The 23,389-nt window shown below is 40.3% G+C and overlaps 1 protein-coding gene across 3 annotated transcripts; it reads right to left on the minus strand.

Moving 5' to 3' along the window:
• Positions 1-764: 764 nt before the first annotated feature.
• On the minus strand, positions 765-23,376 carry GPN1 (GPN-loop GTPase 1). Of its 3 annotated transcripts, none has more exons than XM_045054791.1 (14): positions 23,237-23,370; positions 22,430-22,523; positions 20,207-20,246; positions 18,676-18,742; positions 17,758-17,795; positions 15,008-15,086; positions 14,704-14,798; positions 13,714-13,759; positions 12,928-13,074; positions 11,520-11,602; positions 9,985-10,024; positions 9,243-9,333; positions 4,850-4,957; positions 765-3,098 (listed from the first exon to the last, which is right to left on the minus strand). In XM_045054791.1, the coding sequence occupies exons 1-14, from the start codon at positions 23,345-23,347 to the stop codon at positions 3,013-3,015; spliced, it is 1,125 nt and encodes a 374-aa protein (XP_044910726.1). In that variant the 5' UTR covers positions 23,348-23,370; the 3' UTR covers positions 765-3,012. The 3 variants fall into 3 exon arrangements, with proteins under 3 accessions (XP_044910726.1, XP_023107772.1, XP_003984424.1); XM_023252004.1 differs by having other exon boundaries at positions 23,336-23,362; XM_003984375.5 differs by lacking the exons at positions 18,676-18,742; positions 20,207-20,246 and having other exon boundaries at positions 23,237-23,376.
• Between the last annotated feature and the right edge of the window lie 13 nt (positions 23,377-23,389).

The following is a 23,389-nucleotide window of genomic DNA, read 5'->3' on the forward strand; positions in this document are numbered from 1 at the left end:
TGCTCTACCAAAAGCAGGCACCCTTCTCCTTCTTTAGACTTACTCCATCTACCTCATCCTTTTTTTGTCATTTTCTCATTTCCATGCAGCTTTTAAAAATATTTCACCATGTACTTTTCAGTTGTTTTCTTATCTTTATTGGGAATGAAGTAAACATGACCTGTCCAAGGACAGACTTGCACAGATTCCATTTGTTGCATCTACTTGGCCATCAGAGGACAGCAGTCCTTCCTTTGCCAGATTTCCACATCTGCATTGTGTTGCTACTGGACGGGCAGCCTCCAAAATAACAATAGTATACACATCTTTCTCCTTTACATCATGTCCTCAACTTTACATTATTACTCACCCATCACAGTATTGCCCTGCCTGGCATCTAAAAGTCTCAGTATTTATTAAGTGAATGATTAGCACTGGAATAATTAGGAGTAATTGGCAAATGTGTGGTTTTTGCCTTGGTAATGGGTGCTGGTATGTTAAATCCTGCTGAAATTTGTTTTTTGGGTACAGTCTTTTGAAATTTACCACATTCTTTTAATAGGGACCAAAATCAAGGCATGGCTTTAATTAGTACATTATTGAATGCCTTAAATGTCCCAGGTGCTGAGAATAAAAATGAATGCAACAGCAGTAAAATGAGGTTATAAACTATCAGGTAACTTACAAATTTGCTAACTGTACAACCCTTAGCATGCTTATCTAAACTCCTATTCCAGACTCAGTTACCTTCACTTTCCCCTATTTATGAAAGTAGCCATCTAGTATTTAATCCATTCAATTAGCAAGCATTTATTGAGCAACTGTTATGTACTGGTTCCTGTGCAAGAGATACAGAGATGAGTAAGACTGTGTCCCTGTCCTTATGGAGCTTTCAGACAAGTTATTTTTTAAAGAGGTATTCAAAGGCACTAAGCAGAAAAACCAAATATATTCAGTTTGCTTTGTAAATGTTTTCCTCTTGAACAGATTCAAAGAAAATTTTTAACGTTTTATTTTTTACATTTATCATGCCACGAATTCATAGGGAATGGGCTCCAGCAGCTCATGCTTCTTTCCATTGGTTCAAAGTGTACTTCTCTGGGTGGGGCAGGCTGGCACTTCAGCTGAATCCAAATACCTTTTTCTTTGGCTTCCTTCTTTTCCTGATCATTTTCCTTCGCACGTTTCAGGAAGCTCTCTGAAGAATTAATATGTACAATCCCCTTTCGCAAGAACCTTGCCCTTGTTTACAACAATGGCAGCAGCATACTGGGCAACACTGTAGACTTTTCCAGTTTTGCCATGCTAAAATTTGTGGGGCGTTCCTTTTTGAATAGTGCCTATTCCCTTGAGGTCCACAATATCACCTTTCTTATAGATTTGCATGTTATGTGGCCAAAGAACAACTCCATGCTTTCTAAAAGGCCTAGAGAACATATGGCAGGTACCACTCCTCTTTCCCTTTGTGTTGGTCATTTTGAAAATTACTGGAAGATGGCAGTTCTGCTATGTTCAAATTATAGACCTATATAGGTCTATAATCTATAGGTATAGAATACTGAAATTGATACTTAATGGCAAAATAAAATATTTTTACTTTTAGAACGTTTAAATTGGAGAATAAGCACCAGATGGTCAAGGTTAGGGTACTCTTAATAAAGCAGGTCATTTTGTGGATACCTGAGATTTTCCTGGCCTAGAACTGTCACAGGCTATTTGAGTTAGAGCAGTGGTTCTCAAACTTAAATGCGTGGGAATCCCCTGGAGGACTTATTAAAACAGATTTCTGGGTCCCACCCCCACAGTTTCTGATTGAGGTCTTGAGTATTGTATTTCTAACAATTTCCCAGGTAATGCTGATGCTTCTGGTCCACTGGCCACACTTGAGAACCACTGAATCAGAATGCAGATTAGGCAGGGATAACATTCCTTAAAGGAAATGCACTATGTTTTATATTAATAGGAAGAATGTGCAAGCAGGGCAAACCTTACCATGGCTACTATGTATGGAATGTGCACCTGACCCAAATCCATGGCCTTTGATGAAATCACCAAGGATACTTTAAGTTTAAAGTACAATACAGGGGCACCTGGGTGGCTCACCTGGTTAAGAGTCCTACTCTTGATCTCAGTTCAGATCTTAATCTCTGGGTTGGGAGTTCAAGCCTCGCACTGGGCTCCGTGCTGTGCATGAAACCTACTTTAAAAAATATATAAATTTTAAAAATAAAGTACAATACAAACAGCCTGGCTCTGTACCTGGTTACTAGGTATGTATACACAGGAGGCTTTAGTAAACATCCCTCTTTACTGAGACAGGTTTGGACAGGTGGCTTTAAACCTCTGTGTTGAACAAAAGTGAACCTATGTGCAATTATATAATTTTCTTATTTGAAATTATGATAGGGTTACAACAAAATTAAAATTAAAAACTCTTTATCCAAGTCACCATCAAAAGCAAGATTCTTACTCATTAATCTTATGTTTTGCTCAATTTCTTCAACAAACTGGTATCCTAAAATGTTAGCTACCCGACGTGAGACACATTTCATACCCAACATTGATTGGTTGCCAAGGAGACTTCCACTGCCACTCTGGGCAAGCTCATGTTTTCTCTCTCCCTTTCTGCTAAAAGGAAGGGAACTCATGGTGTAGGATCAAGGGCAAGATGCAGGGAGAGTAAAGTATAGATCCAGCCTAACAGAGATTTGAAGTGAATTTTAAGTTCTGTTTCATCCATCAGCAGCAAAAGTACGTAAGTTCAAACGATAAAACTGGAAGCTTTAGGCTTGAAGGGGTATCAGCATCCAAGGACTGTCCATATCCTTCCTTGCATAAATCCAAGGAAAAGGCCAAGGGGAATTGGCATCTACCTGCCAGGTCCAAGAGTCTCCTAACCCTGGCTTCATCTGAGTCAAATTTCCCTATTAGAGAAACTCTGCTACTCTGAACAAAATTGTCCTTTATGGTAGCCCCCAATCAGAGGTAAGAATAGTTCCTTCACAGAGTTCCAAACGTTTGAACTTCTAGAAACTATTTGTTGTTTCTCTTCCAGTATTGTGCCATTGATTCTTGCATAAAATTCTGGAATGCTGGCTCTTCACGGCTTTCCTCCGTAACTGCAAGGAAAAAAGAAGGTCAATTCTTTTTAGCTTTCCCATTATATAGGTGGTTAGAGCTGCTGTCACCAGTCCATCAGAAATAGTACTCTGTTTCTAATAAACTAAGCGTTCGCTAATCCCAGTAAGGAAATACCTCCCAGAAGCATGCTCTATTTATCATGTTGCCCAAATGCACAATTTCTCTCATCTGTAAATGAGAATACCTCATTCATAAAGTAACTAGAATGAGGTCCCATTCCTAGGTATTTTTAACCAAGAGAAATATATATAGCAGCTTTATTAATAACTAAAATCTGGAAATAACCCAAAAGTCAATTAGCTAATGAATGAACAAATTGTGGTATGGCCACATAATAGAACATTATTCAGCAATAAAAGAACGTATTTCTGATACATGGATGGATCCCAAAAGCATTACACTGACTGAAAAAAGTCAAATGCAGCAAGCTATTAAATACTATGATTCCAATTATACAACACTCTGGAAAAAGCAAAATTATAGGAACAGAAATCAGATTACTGATTGCCAAAAACTAAGTGTTCAGAAAGAGGACTGAATAAGGAATAAGGAACAAACAAGCATAAGGAACTTTTGGGGGTGATGGAAGTGTTCTGTATCTTGATTATGATGCCTGTTACAAGTGCACATATATTTGTTAGAACTCATCAAACCAGACACGTAAAAAGGTTGGACTTTATGGTTTGTAAATTACACCTCAATAAATCTGAGTCAGTGAGGTACACTGGATGGTAAAGAGAGGTTTGCTCTTGGTCACTGATTTGACCTCAAAGAGTTGTTTCAAGAAATCGATTCTGGGGGCGCCTGGGTGGCGCAGTCGGTTAAGCGTCCGACTTCAGCCAGGTCACGATCTCACGGTCCGTGAGTTCGAGCCCCGCGTCAGGCTCTGGGCTGATGGCTTGGAGCCTGGAGCCTGTTTCCGATTCTGTGTCTCCCTCTCTCTCTGCCCCTCCCCCGTTCATGCTCTGTCTCTCTCTGTCCCAAAAATAAATAAACGTTGAAAAAAAAAATTAAAAAAAAAAAAAAAAAGAAATCGATTCTGTTCACAGTCCCTAAATCTATGCCAGGTGGAGAGCCCTTTTGGGTTTCCAGGGCCATTCTATCCTCTGGTACAGTCCCTTCTAACTGGTTTCAGTCTGCCGAGGCCTCTCCTTATGTACTCTTTGTTTCCCCCTCCCCCGCCCCCCCCCCGGTAGTCTTTTATTTTTTTAAGTTTATTTATTTTAAGAGAAAGGGGAGAGTGCACACACATGCACATGAGTGGGGGAGGGGCAGAAAGGGAGAGAGAGAATCTCAAGCAGGCCCCGTGCTGTCAAGATAGAGCCTGAAGTAGGGCTCGATCTCGCAAACTGTGAGATCATGACCTGAACCAAAATCATGAAGAGTCAGACCCTTAACTGACTGAGCCACCCAGGTGCCCCTTCCTCTCATGTATTCTTAAAACAATAATTGCACCCAAACAAAAATCCTGGATTCCTCAGAGTTACGACCTAAAGATGAGAAGACCTGAGATTAATAAATAAAAAAGCCTGTAATGAGTTCAATATTAACTACCTAGTAAGGCCAGGAACTCTCAATATACTGAACTCTTGCCTGCTGCTGTATCCAGTGCCTCTCTTCTCTCCCCTGTCACTGGCTGCATACATAAGGTGTCTCTCAATAACAAAAAGCTCCTGAACAAACAATGTGAGGATAAGCAGCTGTTCTCTTTTCATGGGCCACCTCTCACCTCTGTGGTCAATATCATCAGTATCACTGTCTGCTTCCTCATCCTCTTCATCCAAAGTTCCCCGAGTCAGGATCAAGTCAGAAGGGTCGAGTGCAGGAGATAAGCTGTCTACAGAGAAAACACCTATGAGTACCATGTAATGAACCTATGCCTCCTCAAAAAGGTGATTTTCAATCCATGAGTAAGTAGGATTATAAACTGGCAGGATGAAAGTAGTCACAATAAATATAAATGCAGAATCTTACCTCTTCTAAATGTATCGTTAACACCACTTAACATTTCTACAGTGGTTTAGTTCACACAATGTTTCATGAATCTAAAAGGTGCTGTTTTTAAGCTTAAGAAAATTCCTGGTAGTAACATCATTCCTTTTTACTAGCTTCCAGCTTAGAAGAGGCTATAGTTTTTCCTACAAAGACTAAAGACATTTAAGCAGATGCCATGTGCTGGCGAGTCAGGGTAAAAGTGTACAGCACTAAGGAAGTTTCCTGGTCGAAATTTAGGTTCAGAGGGTCTGAAGAGATCAGAGGGTGAAATGACACAGTAAAGGAGCCAGGATATGATTCAAGAAAAAGAGGGAGGGAGGAAAACGGAAAATCGAATCTATTTTTAGAGCCAAATTCCCTACTCAGGGAAACTGAATAAGGACTAAGTGCCAATCATCAGGAAAACGTCTAATCAAGTAATTCCTGTGAGGGGATTCAGCCTGAGAGAGTTGGGCTCTATGAGAACCTAAAACCATGCTAAGTATCATAGAGCTATGGGAGGACATGACCACTCTCTTCAGGAGCTTGGTCTCAGAGAAATCAGCTGGGGAATAAAGGTGGCCATCAGCAGCAACATCAAGAGACACAAATTTCAACAGGCCTGTGGCCCTGAAAAAGGATGACAACGTGGCATGCTAACAGTCAATGCTTCATTCTGTGTCCAACTATACTTGGGATTTTCCCAAATAACTTCTTGAAAGTCCCCAACCTTTAACAGGTTATCAGAATATGGCAGCAGATTTAATTCACATTTGTTGATTCACATATTCATGAGTGATTCCAAAGGAGCACAGCACACAAATTTACGTTGCTAAGGTGTGCAACAAGGATGGCCAGGCAAGTTCACTTAAATGGTAAACCTAGGCAGTTTCCTGGTAAACCCAGCATTTCCTCCTCCAAGTGGCTTTGTTCTCTACTAAAGATACAGCAATAGCTTTCATCAACAGAACTTCAATCTTTTAAAGGCCAGTCCAGTCCATACCACTCAAAAGTGTGGTTGGGTGGGGGTGCATATATTCTAAATATGAGCACCAACCTAGAAACCCCTAAGAATCAATGACAACATTAATTCAAAAAATAAAAAATTCAATAAAGTAGCAGCATAAAAAGACTAACATATGGAAATTAGAAGCCTTCATATACACAAACATAACCAGTTAGAAGATATGGTTCAGAAAATCCCATTTTCAACACTAACAAAGAAGATAAAATTCTTAGAAAATTTTAACAAGAACTATGCAAAAACCACATGAGGAAAACACTCCTGAAAAATCAAGTTACATTTGACAAATATAAACACACTCCTTGCTCTTGGACAGGAAGACTCAACGTGACAGTTGTCAGTTTGCCCTATATTAAAGAACATAATGCAATGTTAAAAACACCAAAGAGCTGTTTTAGCAAGCTAAATAAGTTGACGCTAAAGTTCATGCAGAAAAACAGACAGGAAGAGCCAGGGAAACACTACAAAAGAAAAATATGAAAAGGGACTAGCCCTGTCAGACATTAAAACATTTTATACAGGCTCTACATAATTATAACAGTGTGGTAAAGACACAGACAATCCAGAAGAATAAAACAGAAGTCCAGAAATATACCCAAGTACACGTGGAACTTTAGTATACGATACAGGTGGCATCTCAGATTGCTGAGGCAAAGGTAGTCTTTTTAAGAAACAGTGTGGGGGTGCCTGGGTGGCTCAGTCGGTAAAGCGTCCGACTTCGGCTCAGGTCATGATCTCACGGTCCGTGGGTTCTCACCCCGCGTCAGGCTCTGTGCTGACAGCTCAGAGCCTGGAGCCTGTTTCAGATTCTGTGTCTCCCTCTTTCTCTGACCCTCCCCTGTTCATGCTCTCTCTCTGTCTCAAAAATAAATAAATGTTGGGGCGCCTGGGTGGCGCAGTCGGTTAAGCGTCCGACTTCAGCCAGGTCATGATCTCACGGTCCGTGAGTTCGAGCCCCGCGTCAGGCTCTGGGCTGATGGCTCAGAGCCTGGAGCCTGTTTCCGATTCTGTGTCTCCCTCTCTCTCTGCCCCTCCCCCATTCATGCTCTGTCTCTCTCTGTCCCAAAAATAAATAAATGTTGAAAAAAAAAAATTTAATAAAAAAATAAATAAATAATAAATGTTAAAAAAAATTTTTTTTTTTTAAAAAGAAACTGTGGTACAATTGTTTATGAAAAAGGTAATACAGAGCTATACTTCACACTATATCCAGGAATAAACTAAATGGATCAGGGATCTAAATGTAGACACTGAGGGGCACCTGAGTGGGTAAGTCGATTAAGCGTCCGACTTCAGCTCAGGTCGTGATCTCACAACTTGGGAGTTCAAGCCCTGCGTTGGGCTCTGTGTTGACAGCTCAGAGCCTGGAGCCTGCTCTGGATTCTGTGTCTCCATCTCTCTCTGCCCTTTCCCTGCTCACTCGCTCTCTCTCTCTCTCTCAAAAATAAACATTAAAAAAAATTTTGTAAACATAGACAGTGAAACCATACAAGAACTACAATAAAACATAAGTAAATTCCTCTTTAACACAGTATGGGTAAGGGATTCACAATTACGACACAAAATCCAGATGCAGTAAAAGAGAAAGCAAGTAAATTTGACTATATCAAAACAAAATAAAAACTTTCGCCTGGCAAAATAACACCATGAACAAAGTCAAAAAACAACTGATAACTGGGCGCCTGGGTGGCTCAGTCTGTTGAGCAACCCACTTCGGCTCAGGTCATGATCTTGCGGTTTGTGAGTTCAAGCCCCGTGTCGGGCTCTGTGCTGACAGCTTAGAGCCTGGAGTCTGCTTCGGATTTTGTATCTCCTCTCTCTGCCCCTTCCCCGCTCATGCTCTCTCTCTCTCTGTCTCAGAAATAAACATTTTAAAAAAACCTGACAACTAGGAAGAAAATACTTCCAACTTGCATCACAGAAAAATGGATATTACCCCTATTACATTAATGGGTATTAAAACTAGTGAGTAAACATGTGAAAATTAAAAGGCTATTCATATGGTCTCAAAGCATCACCCAACAAAATACTTATCATAAAGGGAAAAATAACTTTATAATGAAAAAAATCTGGCAGACACCAACTTAAGCAAGTAATCAAAATTAACACCACTAATAATGGGACAAATCTACACTGTGTGCCTCCAGATGTTCTGCGTGGAAAAAACTCAACTTCACTTGTATAAAGTTCTGCCACCTGAATTGAATACTGAGGGAACATCAGACAAACCCAAACTGAGCATCATTCTATAAAACATCTGTCCCATACATTTCAGAATTGTCACTGCCACGAAATACAAAAAATGGCTACAGAACTATTCCAAATTAAAGGAGAACAAGAGACTAGACAACTAAATGCAATGCAGATCCAGGATTTTCTCCTGCTACACAGGGCAAACAGCTACCTCTAAATGAGGACTACACGTTAGACAACAGTATCAGTGTTAATTTCCTAATTTTTAGTTAACTATAATGGAGTTCTATAAAATAATACTATTGTTAGGAAATATATGGTAAAGTATTCAAGAACAATATTCAAGAGTAAATCCATAACTTATTCTTAAATGAGTCCAAAAAAAGGGAATATATATATATAATGTATAAACATTTTGTTTACAAATACACTTATATGCTTATATGAAATATAACTGCATACCTATTGAGAAAGAAAGAATAAAGTAAATGTGGTAGAACATAAACATTTTTGGAATCTGGTTGAATGGCATATAGCAATTCCTATGCTAACCACACAATTTTTCTGTTAATCTGAAATCAGGCCAAAATAAACAGAAAAGGAAAAAAAAAAGAGGGGGGTAGAGGGTGAAAAGTATTTAAGAAAATAGAGAAGATATCAAGTATCTTGCCAAAGCAAAGCAAAACTACCTTAAGAGGAAGAATTCAAAGTCGTATAGTTATATATATAACTTTCAGGAGTTTATCTTTCCAAACCATTTTATATATATATATACACACAAAGTAAATGTGACAGATCAATTGATCTATCTAAAACACCACATTATGTTCATCCTTTTCTCTTTATCTCTCTTAAATGTGAGTATCTTCCTGCTCAGTGGAAATAAGCATATTCTGCTTTTAGTTCCTAACACCAAGAGACCCCCCATTACCAGTGGCAGTCCCCGTGTCCAAGGCTACAGAGCCCATATCTTGCCGAAGGCGTTCCAGTTGTTCTTTCTGTTGCTGGCTCTGTGCACTGGCCTGCACATACAGAGAAAAATATCCTCATATTAAAAAAGGAGCCCCCGAGTTAGATGCCAGACTTCTAACAGGAGACAATTAAGTATACAAATACTAAAGGCTATTTAGACATTGAGGCAGGTAAGAGATGGCTGATAGGGGGACAGAAACACTAAATACCATGGGCCCAGATTAGCACAAATTTAGACTGAAGGGCTCTGCAGACTGATTTAGAGGTTTCAGAAATAGGACACAAAAACACATCAAAAGAACCCTCAAGAAGACACAGCAGTGATAAGGGGCCCTGTGCAGCCAAAGGGGGCAGGCCAAATAATTATTTGGAATCAACACTGTGAATCACCTCTTTTGTCTTAAAATTCTATAACCAGCCTTTAAATGAGCCTTGGAGAAGTGAAGTAGGGCATAAGAAGTGCTTAGCAAATGTAACAGAAAAATCAGATATTTAAAAATTCAAATAAAGAGAAGGAAAATAATTAAGGGGCACTTCTGCATCCAGACAGCACACATACACATTTACTAATTTAAAATAACAAATACCTAAAACATACCCTGATAGCCAAAACAAAAGCATTTATGGCAGAATTATTAGTACATGGTTTGAAGTTATTTTTTTTTAGTGGCCCAAAATATACACTAACCCTCCTCTCTTACCAGTGATTTCTTCAGACGTTCATATTCAGGACGATATTCCCTGGAAAGAGAAAACGCTTTAATTCTTTTGCTTATTAATCTGTCCTATCTGCCCTCTATCTTCCTAGGTCTCTGACAACAGAAGATCTGACCTCACTGAACATTAGATGTAACAAGTCTCAGTCACTTAGATTCTAACCCTTTGGATTTAAAGTCAAGGTGCTTGTCTCCACCCTGTAACCAGCAAAGATACAAAAGACTGACTGCAGGGCTGGAATGATGAACTCTGGCATCCATGACTCAGGAGCTCATCTTTTTTTTTTAAGTTTTTTTTTTTTTTTTTCAGTAATCGCTACATCTGACATGGGGATTAAACTCACAAGCCCGAGATCAAGAGTCAGATGCCTACAGACTGAGCCAGCCTTGTGCCCCAAGCTCATGCCTCATTTGGGTAAACATTTGAAATGAATAAAAGAAGGAAGGCCTATTGGGCTCAGGTAGCCCAATATATAATTATGTGGCTAATCTGGGCAACAATAGGATACAGAAAAGACTTCATCCTGAGGCTTTGATAACACACAAAAAGACCACTTGTCTGATGAATCAAAATCAAAATAATGTATATAAGAACCACCATGTGGTTGTTAGAATCTTGCTAAGTATGAAGCCAAGAGGAACATACTAGTAAGCAGCCAATGATCATGCCAGGAGCCCAAGGAAAGGTGCTCTGATGACACTTTCCTTTAGGTAGACAGAATTCCAGTATTTACCACAATAGTAGTAACAACCATTTATCATGAAGTATGCTTGCTACGTGTCAGCAAGTGTGCTAGGTGCTTCAGATGTATTTTCACAAATAATCCTCACAACAACCTTAACAGTAAGTGCTATTATCCCTGATCTACAAATGATGAAAACTTGCTAAGGCTACTCATTTATTAAGTGGGGGAAACAGAAATCCAACCCATGCCTATATGACTCCAAAGTCTATGTTCATAATTCTTTTTTTAAGTAAGCTCTACGCCCAGAGGGGGCCTTGAACTCATGACCCTGAGATCAAGAGTCACATGCTCTGAGCCAGCCAGGTGCCCCTCCAAAGTATACGTTCTTAATCCAGGGTCAGCCAATGTGGCAAATAGGCCAAATCAAGCCCACTGCGTATTTTTGTAAATAAAGCTTTATTGGAACACAACCATACCCATTTGTTTACAAACTGTCTGTGGACACCTTTGCCCTACAGTGACAGCTGAGCAGTTGCAACAAAGACTGTATGGCCCACAAAGCCTAAAATATTTACTATCTGGCTTTTTACAAAAAGGTCTGATGATTCTTGCTCTTCATCTTTCAATATAGCAAAGGTCTTATACTCCTATTTTTAAAAAAGTTAATGGGACTTGTTATCCCTAAGTGTACACATACAGATCCAGTACACGTAACACGTGGTAAATAGAATACTTACACTATGAAAACCAAAATGCTTTGCCCGGTAAAACTGCTGTTGTATCAGATTGTGTGTTGCTAAGAATGTCATCTACAGGATTTTCCTTTATCCTCACCTTTCATACTCTTCTGCAGCACTGGTGACTTGCATGAAGAGTTCATCTAAGCCTGTACCCAGAACAGCAGACACACCCACCACCTGCCAAAAGCATCATTAGTGCCACTGAGGAAATAAGTGTATATTTAAAAAAACATTTTTATGTTTATTTTATTTTTGAGAGACAGAGACAGACAGACATCACAAGTGGGGGAGGGGCAGAGAGAGAGAGGGAGACACAGGATCCGAAGCAGGCTCCAGGCTCTGACCTGTCAGCACAGAGCCTGACGCAGAGCTCGAACTCACAGACTGCGAGATCATGATCTGAGCTGAAGTCAGCACTCAACCAACGGAGCCACCCAGGCACCCCACAAGTGTACATTTTTAAATGGTATACATTACTTTGTTCGAACGTCATAAAATCTTCACAAAAGTTTAGGTACTTCAAGATATCTCTTACAAAGAGTAAAGCTAAAACAAAGCAAAACAGCATGCATACTCAAAAACCATGGAAATAAGTCTATGAAAAAGAGAGGGCTGGAAAAGAAAGAGAATTAGCAGGAACAGTAGGAAGTCTTCTCCACTATTCCCTGTCAATTTCAACCACTGTCTGTTCTCTACAAAAATTAGTATCTCATGTTAATTATCTGATGTTAATTATGTCTTTGCTTGGACAATTACCATACTGCTTGCCACACCTACCCTCTTTTGCTTATATAAATCTTAACCTTCCTTCAAAGCACACCTCTAATGCTATATCCTCCAAAATCCCTTATTTCAAGAGTGATGTGTCCCTCACCAGCATCAGGCCCAACCTCTATCTAATCTTTTGTAATGTCCTTACCACAATATATCATGTTTCAATTATGTGTGTAGCCTTCTCTTCAAACTAGACCATAAACTCTGAAGGCAGGATCTTTACCTTACTTATCTTTTTTCCTCTTTTTTTTTTTTTTAATTTTTTTTTCAACATTTTTTATTTATTTTTGGGACAGAGACAGAGCATGAACGGGGGAGGGGGGCAGAGGGAGAGGGAGACACAGAATTGGAAACAGGCTCCAGGCTCTGAGCCATCAGCCCAGAGCCCGACGGGGGGCTCGAACTCACAGACCGCGAGATCGTGACCTGGCTGAAGTCGGACGCTTAACCGACTGCGCCACCCAGGCGCCCCTTTTCCTCTTTTTTTAAAAGTAATCTCTATAATCAACATGGGGCTGAAACTCATGATCCCAAAATTAAGATCATATGCTCTACCAATTGAACCAGCCAGGCTTATTTATCTTTCAAACCACCAGTTTTCAATAAGTAATGCTTTCAATGCTTTTTTATGAAGATAATGAACTTTTCTAAGATATGTTCAAAGCCAGCCCTATGGGTTAAGAGGTTGTCTGAAGGGACTGTCAGTATAAGCAGAAGAGAAAGTTTACCCTAAGTGAGCTGTAGAACTCATCTAACACCAGGCTCATTGAACGAGTGAGGTTACTGACGTATGTAGTCTCTTGATTCAGGGCATCTTGGAAAGCCTCAAAATCTTGCATCCATTCCACTGCAAAGCTGTGATCGATGATGTCAGTCTGCACCAGAAAGAAGTCAACTATCAGCAACCAGAGATGAGTTCAGACATCAAACAATGCTAAAAAAATTTTAATTAAGTGATAATAACAAAGAACAATTATTCACATAGTTCCTTTCTGTTTCCCCCATTTCCTTCTCCACTACAACAAATCACAAAGAGCCAAGACAGTTGTAAATAATTAAATGAAGATAGGTATTCTCTTGATGGACGCAGACCCTCCACTATCCACAGCCAAGTGACCATGGCCACAGTGGATGCCAGCACATTCTAAGCTCTGAAGTGATATGGTCTTTTGAATACTAGTCATCAACCCTACAACAGGGAAATTTAGTATCTGTTTTAACTGCTACTTCCACCCCCACGTGCACAGTCACAATTCTGAGGGATAACACACACTATGCTTGAGGGGCTACTCTATCTGGCTTAAAACTACTTTGATGAGAGTCAGTGATACATATTCATATATTCATATAATCTGACTGAATCTTCTTCCTAGAAGTGCTCATGACTTTGTTTCCGCTAAGTCTGAATCTGTTCTCCAGCATGTGAAAATCCTTCTCACCTACCCAAACCTTCCATTAACACAAGGTTCTGATGAAAAAGAAATACTGAATCACAAAAGGAAGGATCCACTTACTTTATTCATAACCACAATGAAAGGCAGCTTGGTTTTGTACAAGATGCTGAAAATCAAACATCAAGACATTAGTAAAAGCACTTAAGTTCTTGCTTGCCTTGTGTCACTCTGTTGGAATGGAGTAAAGAGAAGGGGGATGGGTTCAGACTCTACATACAGGTATCCACTCTTGCACAGCACTCACATTCTCCTCTCCCAAGAGGAAAAACCATCACCACCATCAAGCAAACACCACACACGCTTTCTTGGAGTAATAATGCTTTAATACTGATTTTGGTTTTTGTGTATGTTTTTTGCCTGGTTGTTTGTTTTTACCAAATAATTGTCTTTTAAACAATAAATATGCAAACAAAAAGTACTGTCATCCGATCTCTATTTCGATTAGGATTTCTTGTGTCTAACTAGAAGGGACATCCCTAGTCACATTAGGAGGCATGAATACTGGCAGTGGCTTCTGTATACCCCCAAAATCAAACTCTCTCAGATTTAATAATGGTTGGCCTTGCTCCTATGTCTAATGCATTCACATACCCGAGTGAGGCATGTCCTTCTGCCTCTAATGACACCATTCCTGGAGCAAACTTGTGCTTTTTGGAATTATAGATGAATCTCTTTGTTCATGATCCCTCATATTATAATTTAACTCTACCTGTCATAACACAGAAAAGGAGCACTTACACCAGGGAACTCTATTCTATTTAGACTTCTTTCACTCAATTGGGAGCAACTACCAGAAACTCCACCTACTTCTGTAACAAGCAAGGGAGGAAGATAAGTTGCCCATAGAGAATGCCAACACATGTGCCTCTTTTCCCTTCTAACCCCTCCCCAACTCATAACCACTAAACTGAGGGGCAAATTTGGATGAGCACAAATCCAGGTTGGTAAGCACTCAGGACTCAAATACAACAACAACAACAACAACAAAAAAAAAAGAGAGAGAAGGCTTCATACCTTGCTGTAATACCATGCCCACCAATAATCAATTACCTGCAGGCATAGAGCATATTGGACATGAAGGTTACTGGGTTGGTACTTCTTGATGTGTCCATGACATAAATGACAACTGTTGGAAATGATGATGCCTAAAGCCACAAAATAACCACAGCCTTAGTCAAAGGGCTCATAACCTCTCCCCAAACTCCCCCCAACCTTCCTTAGCAAGGGAAAGTCATTTGAAGCAGGGTGTACAGAGCTTCCATAACCCTCCCACATTAAGGTCCCAGGCAATAAAGAGATGCTTAACCAGTCTAGTTCTCTAGTTACTCTAAGTAACAAGTCCCAGAATACTCACCAGGGCCTCAGTGATGATTGTCCCAGAAGCTGACCACGTGAACACCTCAATCTGTCCAGGTGTGTCAATCAAGACATATCTGTGCCAAGAAAGACCATTAAAGGGGGGCACCTGGGTGGCTCAGTCAGTTATGCATCCAACTCTGGATTTTGGCTCAGGTCATAATCTCACCATTGATGAGATCAAGCCCTGTGTCAGGGCCTGCTCTGACAGTGCAGGGTCTGCTTGGGAGTCTCTCCCACTCTCTCTACACCTACCCCTGCTCGCTCTCTCTCTCTTAATAAATAAACATTTGAAGTAAATAAATAAGTTAAAAAAAAAAAAGACCATTAAAGAAGTATTACACTTGTGCAATGCTGAAAGAGATTCCATCACACAAAACACTGAACATCTGATCATCCAAGATTGGAATAACCTCTTCACACTATCAAGTGTAACTTCCTCCCATTGCCCTTAAAATGCATACTACATCCCCCCAGGCTTTGCTCAATGTCCAGTATTCACGCTACCAGGCAGCAGGAGCAGCGGTCCTCAAATTGCGGCAAATGATCACAGAGGAAACTGTGATAGTTTTAGAAACACACTGCATTAAAAGAAGAGAGAAGCAGGGGCGCCTGGGTGGCTCAGTTGGATAAGCATCTGACTCCTGATTTCGGCTCAGGTCATGATTTCACAGGCTCATGATTTTGAGCCCCGTGTCAGGCTCCACACCGACAGCTCGGAGCCTGCTTGGGATTCTCCCTCTCCCTCTGCTACTCCACCGCTCTCTCTCTCATGCGTATGCTCTCTCTCAAACTAAATAAATAAACCTTTTTAAAAAATGAGAGATAAGCAAAACTGGAAGGGAAATATCCTGGGAAACCATCTGGTTTCTTGGGGTAGCCGTGGGGTAAAGGTGGAGGGGAAGGAGAAATAGAGGGATAGGGAAGTGACAGCTAAAGAATACAGTGTTTCTTCTTGAGGTGATAAAAATATTCTAAAATTGACTGTAGTTATGGTTGCATAATTCTGTAAAAGCCACTGAAAGAACACTTTACATGGTATATGAATTACATATCTAAATAAAGCTATTTTTAAAAATGAGCAAAGAATTTTCAATAGACATTTCTCCAAATATACACCAATGGCTAAAATGTATATAAAATGATGTTCAACATCACTAATCATTGAGGAAATACAAACCAAATGTGATACCACAATCACATGCCACTTCACGCCCACTGACATGGCTATAACAAAAACAAGGACAGCAACAAGAATTGGCAAGGACGTGGACAAGGAACCCTCACACAGTGCTGGTGAGAACGTAAAATGGTGCAGCCACCAGGAGCTGGGGGTGGGAAGGGGGAACAACAGGAACTGCTAATGAGTATGGAATTTCTTTTGAGGATGAAGAAAAAGGTCTGGAATTAGATAGTGGTGATCAATGCATAACATTACGAATACACTGAAAACCACCACATTGTATACTTTAAAATTAGAGTGCACTTTGTGTATTTGTATCTCAATAAAGCCATTATTTTTTACCTCTAGTACGATCCCATTTCTGTAAAAACACCTTATCCATCCATCCTTCTATGTATATACGCATGGAAACATGTGGAATGATAGTCACTGATAGCAGTGACAACATATATAATATTATGTAATAATGTTTTATATGTATCATACACTATAAATACTAAAAAATAATATGTAATAGTTAATAATAATGATAGTTACTTCTAGTGGGAATCAGGGTGATAGTTTCATCTTTTAAATTTTTTTTAACGTTTATTCATTTTTGAGACAGAGAGAGACAGAACATGAGCAGGGGAGAGGCAGAGAGAGAGGGAGACACAGAATCCAGAGCAGGCTCCAGGCTCTGAGCTGTCAGCACAGAGCCTGACGCAGGGCTCGAACTCACGGACCGCGAGATCCTGACCTGAGCCAAAGTCGGACGCCCAACCGACTGAGCCACCCAGGTGCCCCGGTAGTTTCATCTTTTAAATATTACGTGTGGTTTGAATTCTCTACAATGAGCAGATAGTCTTTTTTTAACAAAAATAATGAATCATCTTTTTTTTTAAAAGTGAACCTATCATGATCTAATGACAGTTAAATGTAGATAATAACAGTGTTATTTTATTTTACATTTTGATACTATTTAAAGAAATAATTATTCTCTCTGAGTCACGTAAATTATATTCATTTAAAACAAGGGTTAGGGGCGCCTGGGTGGCGCAGTCGGTTAAGCGTCCGACTTCAGCCAGGTCACGATCTCGTGGTCCGGGAGTTCGAGCCCCGCGTCAGGCTCTGGGCTGATGGCTCAGAGCCTGGAGCCTGTTTCCGATTCTGTGTCTCCCTCTCTCTCTGCCCCTCCCTCGTTCATGCTCTGTCTCTCTCTGTCCCAAAAATAAATAAAAAACGTTGAAAAAAAAAATTTAAAACAAGGGTTAAAAAGGTGTTTCAGAGACTTTCATGCCAGCAAGTGTGGTCTCCCAAGAGAAGGCAGGCAGATGACTGAATTTGGACAAAGTCTGAATGCCTCCTAGGAAGTGGTGGGCTTATATGACAGTGATCGGTGGCAGGATACTATTAAATTTAGCTCTACACTATATAGCATCTTAATGATTTTTAGCCCACTTTTTTTCTTCACTTCTAATGGTTTTATCCCAACCTACACTCTTTCAGAGCCTGATGGTACCCTGAAATTCTAGAGATGTGTCAATTACAGAGTAATAAATAGGTGTTAAACTGAAATCACTTACTTAGACATGTTCTGGGCCTTCTCAATAAATTTCATGACCTAAAAGAGAAAGATGCCAATTACAACAGATAATCACAAATCCCTCTGCAGGGAGGCCTGCCTTTTAGGCACTATCAACTATTCAATCTCTGTGTTCTCGATTAGGACACCAACTAATGAACTCAATGAACTGAAGAAACACAGCCACATCAGCAGCAAGCAAGGTCCTGAGAAACTGAAGATGATCTGTCACTGTCAGGTCATATCTCTTGGTGCTTTGGTAAAATATTAATAGCCTGTCTCATGGAGTGACATCAGGGTAAAAAATTAGTAACTACATGAGGCACCTGGGTAGCTCAGTCAGTTAAGCGTCCGACTTTGGTTCATGTCATGATCTTGTGGTTCGTGAGTTCAAGCCCTGCGTCAGGCTCTGTGCTGACAGCTCAGAGCCTGGAGCCTGCGTCGGATTCTGTGTCTCCTCCTCTCTCTGCCCCTCCCATGCTCATGCTCTGTCGCTCAATAACAAATAAACGTTAAAAAAAAAATTTTTTTTTAATTAGTAACTACAAAACACTTTTATAGAAATAGAGAAAAAGCTAACCAATGACAATTATGTCACATGTAAAAAGCCCCATTATCTTTCCATTCCACGCCCACCAGCCCATCCCACTCCCCAACCCTCCACTCCATCCTCAAGGTAACGTCCAAGACATGATCAAGAAAAGAACCTACGTCTCTTGGATTTTTGTTTTACTGGCTATGAAGCATCTCACATCACTGTTCATTGTCATTACCCACTTCTCTGTCTACCAAAACACTTACTTATTTTCTATATGCATACGCAGGCTTATTGCTCTTCTTTCCCAGTGTGAGCAAGCTACAGCATTTAGAAGTCACAGGTTTTTACACAGCCATGTCATAAAAGTAGAAACAGACATACCTGATCAAATCTGGTAGCAAAGAGATTGAGTGAAGTCACTATACCACCATTGGGCCCAAGTCCATACCTGGACACTAAGTTGAGGATTTAAATTACTTACAGATCAATTTAGATGATGAAGTTCATACTTAGGGTATCATTCACACAAACAGCATTATAACTAAGTGTTCCATGAATGGACACTGGCAGCTAATCCTTGGCTAGTACATACCACACAACCCTAACATCACAAGGAAATATTCATTATCAACATCTTCCTCATCCATTTGTCATTTTAGGGATGGCTAGGCAAAATGAAGTAATTAAAGTGACCAAAATGTGGGGCACCTGGATGGCTCAGTCAGTTAAGCGGCCAACTTCGGCTCAGGTCATAATCTCACAGTTCTTGAGTCCAAGCCCTGCATCGGGCTCTCTGCTGTCAGCGCAGAACCTGCTTCAAATCCTCTGTCTCCCTCTCTGCCCCTCCCCTGCTTGTATTCTCTCTCCCTCAAAAATAAACAAACATTAAAAATAAATAAATAAAGGTGCCTGGGTGGCTCAGTCAGTTAAGCATCCGACTTCGGCTCGGGTCATGATCTCATGGTTCATGGGTTCAAGCTCCACATCGGGCTCTCTGCAGTCAGCACAGAGCCTGCTTCACACCCTCTGTCTTCTTCTCTCTCGGCCCCTTCCCTGCACGCTCTCTTTCTCTCAAAAATAAATAAACATTTTAAATAAATAAATACATAAATACATAAATAAAGTGACCAAAATGTAATAGATGAATGAGGCAGTGACAGCCTAATGGCATTAGCCATTAAGACCATCTATATCACACTGCTTGCTCTGATCTTTACTGATCAAGCAACCTGATTATAATTAGTTAACCCACTTAGACCTGCCTACACTCAAAGTACACATTTCACACAGCAATGTACTATGAGTTGATCCTACTACTAAACCTACTCATTTCTGAGTTTCCCAGTCAGAGGAGGTAGTGGCCTCCAAGGCAATACTACTTTGTGGAACCCAGGCACAGCACCAGCTAGCCTCTCTCACTCTGTGCTCTCTCCTTACCACAGCCTATAATTCTAGGAAAATGGTAAGAAAACTGAAATCACAAGCTGAAATAGTATTTCTGATCACCTACAATACCTTTCCTCACATTCGTCTTTCCATCCTCTTAGTTCAATTACTTTGAAACGGGAGTCTGGGTGGCTCAGTTAAGTGTCTGACTCTTGATTTCAACTCAGGTCATTATCTCACAATTCATGGGTTCAAGCCCTACACTGAGCTCCGAGCTTGCTAGGAATTCTCTGTTTCTCCCTCTCTCTCACCCTTCCCCTGCTTGCATGTGCATATGGGCACTCTCTCTCAAAATAAATAAATAAACTTAAAAAAAAATCCTTTAAAAAAATTACTTTAAAGCAATTAAATGCTTTTGCTAGTATTGTTTTACAAAGATACAAAAACACTCTCTCAAAGCCACAAAATATGGACAATAACTATCCAGTGATGAGTCAGCACAGGAGGCAGATGCAGAAAAGGATACTGTTTCATGACTTCTTTATACTTGACGGTGTCACGAATATCTGGGGGGGGGGGGGGGGAAGGGGGGGAAAGAATTCACTGGAATTTAACACATAAGAAACAATAAGTTTGAGACCCTCCACCTATCATAGCCTCAGCCAATAGGCCTCTCAGGTCACCTCTGCTTCCTCTGAGGAGAAGAAATAAGTTTCTCTCTTGGTATCTCAGTTAGTTTTCAAATCTGTTTTCTAAATTTTCAAGCTAAGGTCAATGAACTGTGATAGGGAAAAAAGCAAGATCGTGAAGAGAACAAAAAGGGAGAAGGCACCCTGCAAGTACCTTCTCTCCCAGCAAGAAGCTGAAAGCAGCTTTTCAGCCTTCTCTTGCCTGCGTTCTCTTCTACTAACCTCCGGCTCCACACTGCTTTCCTTCCTTACAAAGGATAACTGGCAAGGCACCCATGACAAAGACTAGGAGCTTGGAAGTTAAGGTAGACATGGTCTGAAATAAGGAGAAAAGTTCTGTACAACTTAAATACCTTATCAGTGACCATATGCATAGAAAAAGAGAGGTAAAAAAATATGAAATTGTTGAGTTACTATATTGTACACCTGAAACTAATGTAACATTATATTTGAACCATACTGGAATTAAAAGTAGAAAGAAAGAAAGCAAGAAAGCAAGAAAGCTAAATCAAGAAAAAGTTTTCTTACTGCCTACTAGTAACAGGGTAATGCAGACATGATTTTTCAAAGGGAAAATTAATGCATCCAGTAATATCTAACTAAATCTAACTATCAGCCTGTAGACCCCACCAACTATTAGAATTCCATCTTTTTCTAAATTTAAGTATAATTGACAGAGTATCTTAGTTTCAGGTTTATATCATAATGATTAGATATTTTTACATATTTCAAAATGATCTCCACAGTAAGTGGTTACCATCTGTCACCAAAGTTATTATATTAGGCTGTACGTTATATCCCTGTAATTTATTGTGTAACTGGACATTTGTACCTCTTAATCCCCTTCACCTACTTCACCCACCTCCTAAATCCTCCTGTCTCTGGTAACCAACAGTTTGTTTCCTGTATCGGAGTCTGTTGCTGCTTTGTTTTGTTTGTTCCTTTGTTTTGTTTTTTAGATTCTACATATAAGTGAAATCATAATGTATCTGTCTTTCTGTCTTGATTTATCTCCCTTAACATAACACCCTCTAGATCTATCCATGTTGTCACGAATGGTAAGATTTCATTCTATTTTATGGTTGAGTCATTTTCCACGGTGCATGTATATATATACACACATACACTGTATCTTGTTGAACCATTCATCTATCAACCGAAGTCCATCCTTTAAGTGAGAAGATGTCAATTTTTTCCCAAAACCTTCCCAAAATGATCTCTGCTTAATACAAGGTTTTCCTTTATTAGTTTAACTAGGGTACGAGCAGCTTAACAAGATTAAGAGACACGGAGGGAGAAAATTAGCACAGTGACAGCCTAGAAATCAGGAGACCCGCAGGTCCCATCAAGAATTATGACACTGAATCATATCCACTCTTAATTTTTTTCATAGCCACAGATTCCTCTGAAAGCCTGATGATAACTGGAAACCCCTCTCCAAAGCAATGCGTATATGCATATATACGTATATGCATATACGTATATATACATATATATACATATACATATATACATATGTACATATACATGTATACATATACATATGTATACATATACATACATACATATACATATATACATGTACATATATACATATATATATATACACACACACACACACACATATTTTCCCATGTAACGTTGGGAGTGGAAGCAAGGTTCCTATAGATCAGTACATGAACTACCACACAAGAACCCTTAAACTCTCAACTTTTGATAAAAGAAACTAAATAAAACAGGTTTATGTACCAGAGCCTGCTGAAGTGACCTGGAAGTGAGAGGAGTGACTTTCTGTCATTTCGCTATCCCAAGTAACAATAGCCTGACACCCTAGGGTCAGAAAGAGGGGAGAGATAATAGTGTGAAGGAAGCAAATTTAGTTAGGGAACAAATAAAAGAATGTGCATAAGGGAGAAGCCTTGTTTAGAGATTCTAGCAAATTCACAGAAAATGAAAATTGGCAGTTTTGAAAAATGAAAAACGAAAGCATTGAAGTCTGGCAAGCTGGAAGTTTTCCATTTTCTGAGGGACTTCACCCAGTTCTGGTACAGTTTACTCACCAATATTGGCAGGAAAGGGTACTTCATGTACAGCTGGGTCCAGATTAATCACATAAGGTGGAGACCCTTGGCTATGCAGATGTCCCGTAAGCCTCTGCAGAGGTGATGGGGAGAGGGATGTAGTGAGACAAAGAGGGAATGATAGGGGCCAAGAGAGAACTTCCATTCCTTTATGGATGATCATACCTGAAGACTTCTGCACTTACCCTTCTCAGTACTTGAAATATTCGCCCCCAATATCCACCTCCAACATTCAACTCAGATGAAACGCTACCTTTTATCACCCACCTAACAGCCTCCCCCTACTCTCGATCACTTATCTACTTGATTTGTGTGTTTTTTTTTCTAGCACTCCCACTAAAACATTAGCTCCAAAAAGCGGGAACCTAGTAAACTCAATTTCGCTGCGTCCGCGGCGGTTGAAACATGACAGCTGTGCAAGAAATAATTCTTTAACAATCTACACCAAAAGTCCGTGTGTTGGCACTGTATTAATTAATTGCCAGTTACTCGTAAGACTGTCTTCGAGGAGCTGACAACTTTGTCGGTAAGACAATTCCAGAACGCGGTAAGTTGTACCAAGCACGAACTGAGGGTGTGCAGATGAGAGCCCTAGCCCTAATTAAACCAGACGAGAGTCGAAAAGGCTAGCCTAAAGAAGGAACCGGACTTGCTGGCAAGTTCTCGAAAGCCGCACGCGGGTCCCCTCCAACTCCCTGAGACCTTCCTCCCGTTCTCCCTGGCCTTTCGCCTGCCACTGTCAACCTATTACGCGCGCACCTATTACGCCCGCGCCCTGTACGTCACCTGTACAAAGGTGGTTTTCCCAGATCCCGCCATTCCCAACACCAACAGACACACTGGGGGCCGAAGACCCCCAGAAGCCTGCGACTCAGCTTCACCTACGGGCTCCGCCATCTTTCTCCTGGCTCCGCCCACTCTACCATAGTGACGCTGCGT

The sequence above is a fragment of the Felis catus genome, chromosome A3, assembly GCF_018350175.1.
Source record: "Felis catus isolate Fca126 chromosome A3, F.catus_Fca126_mat1.0, whole genome shotgun sequence".
NCBI lineage: Eukaryota > Metazoa > Chordata > Mammalia > Carnivora > Felidae > Felis > Felis catus.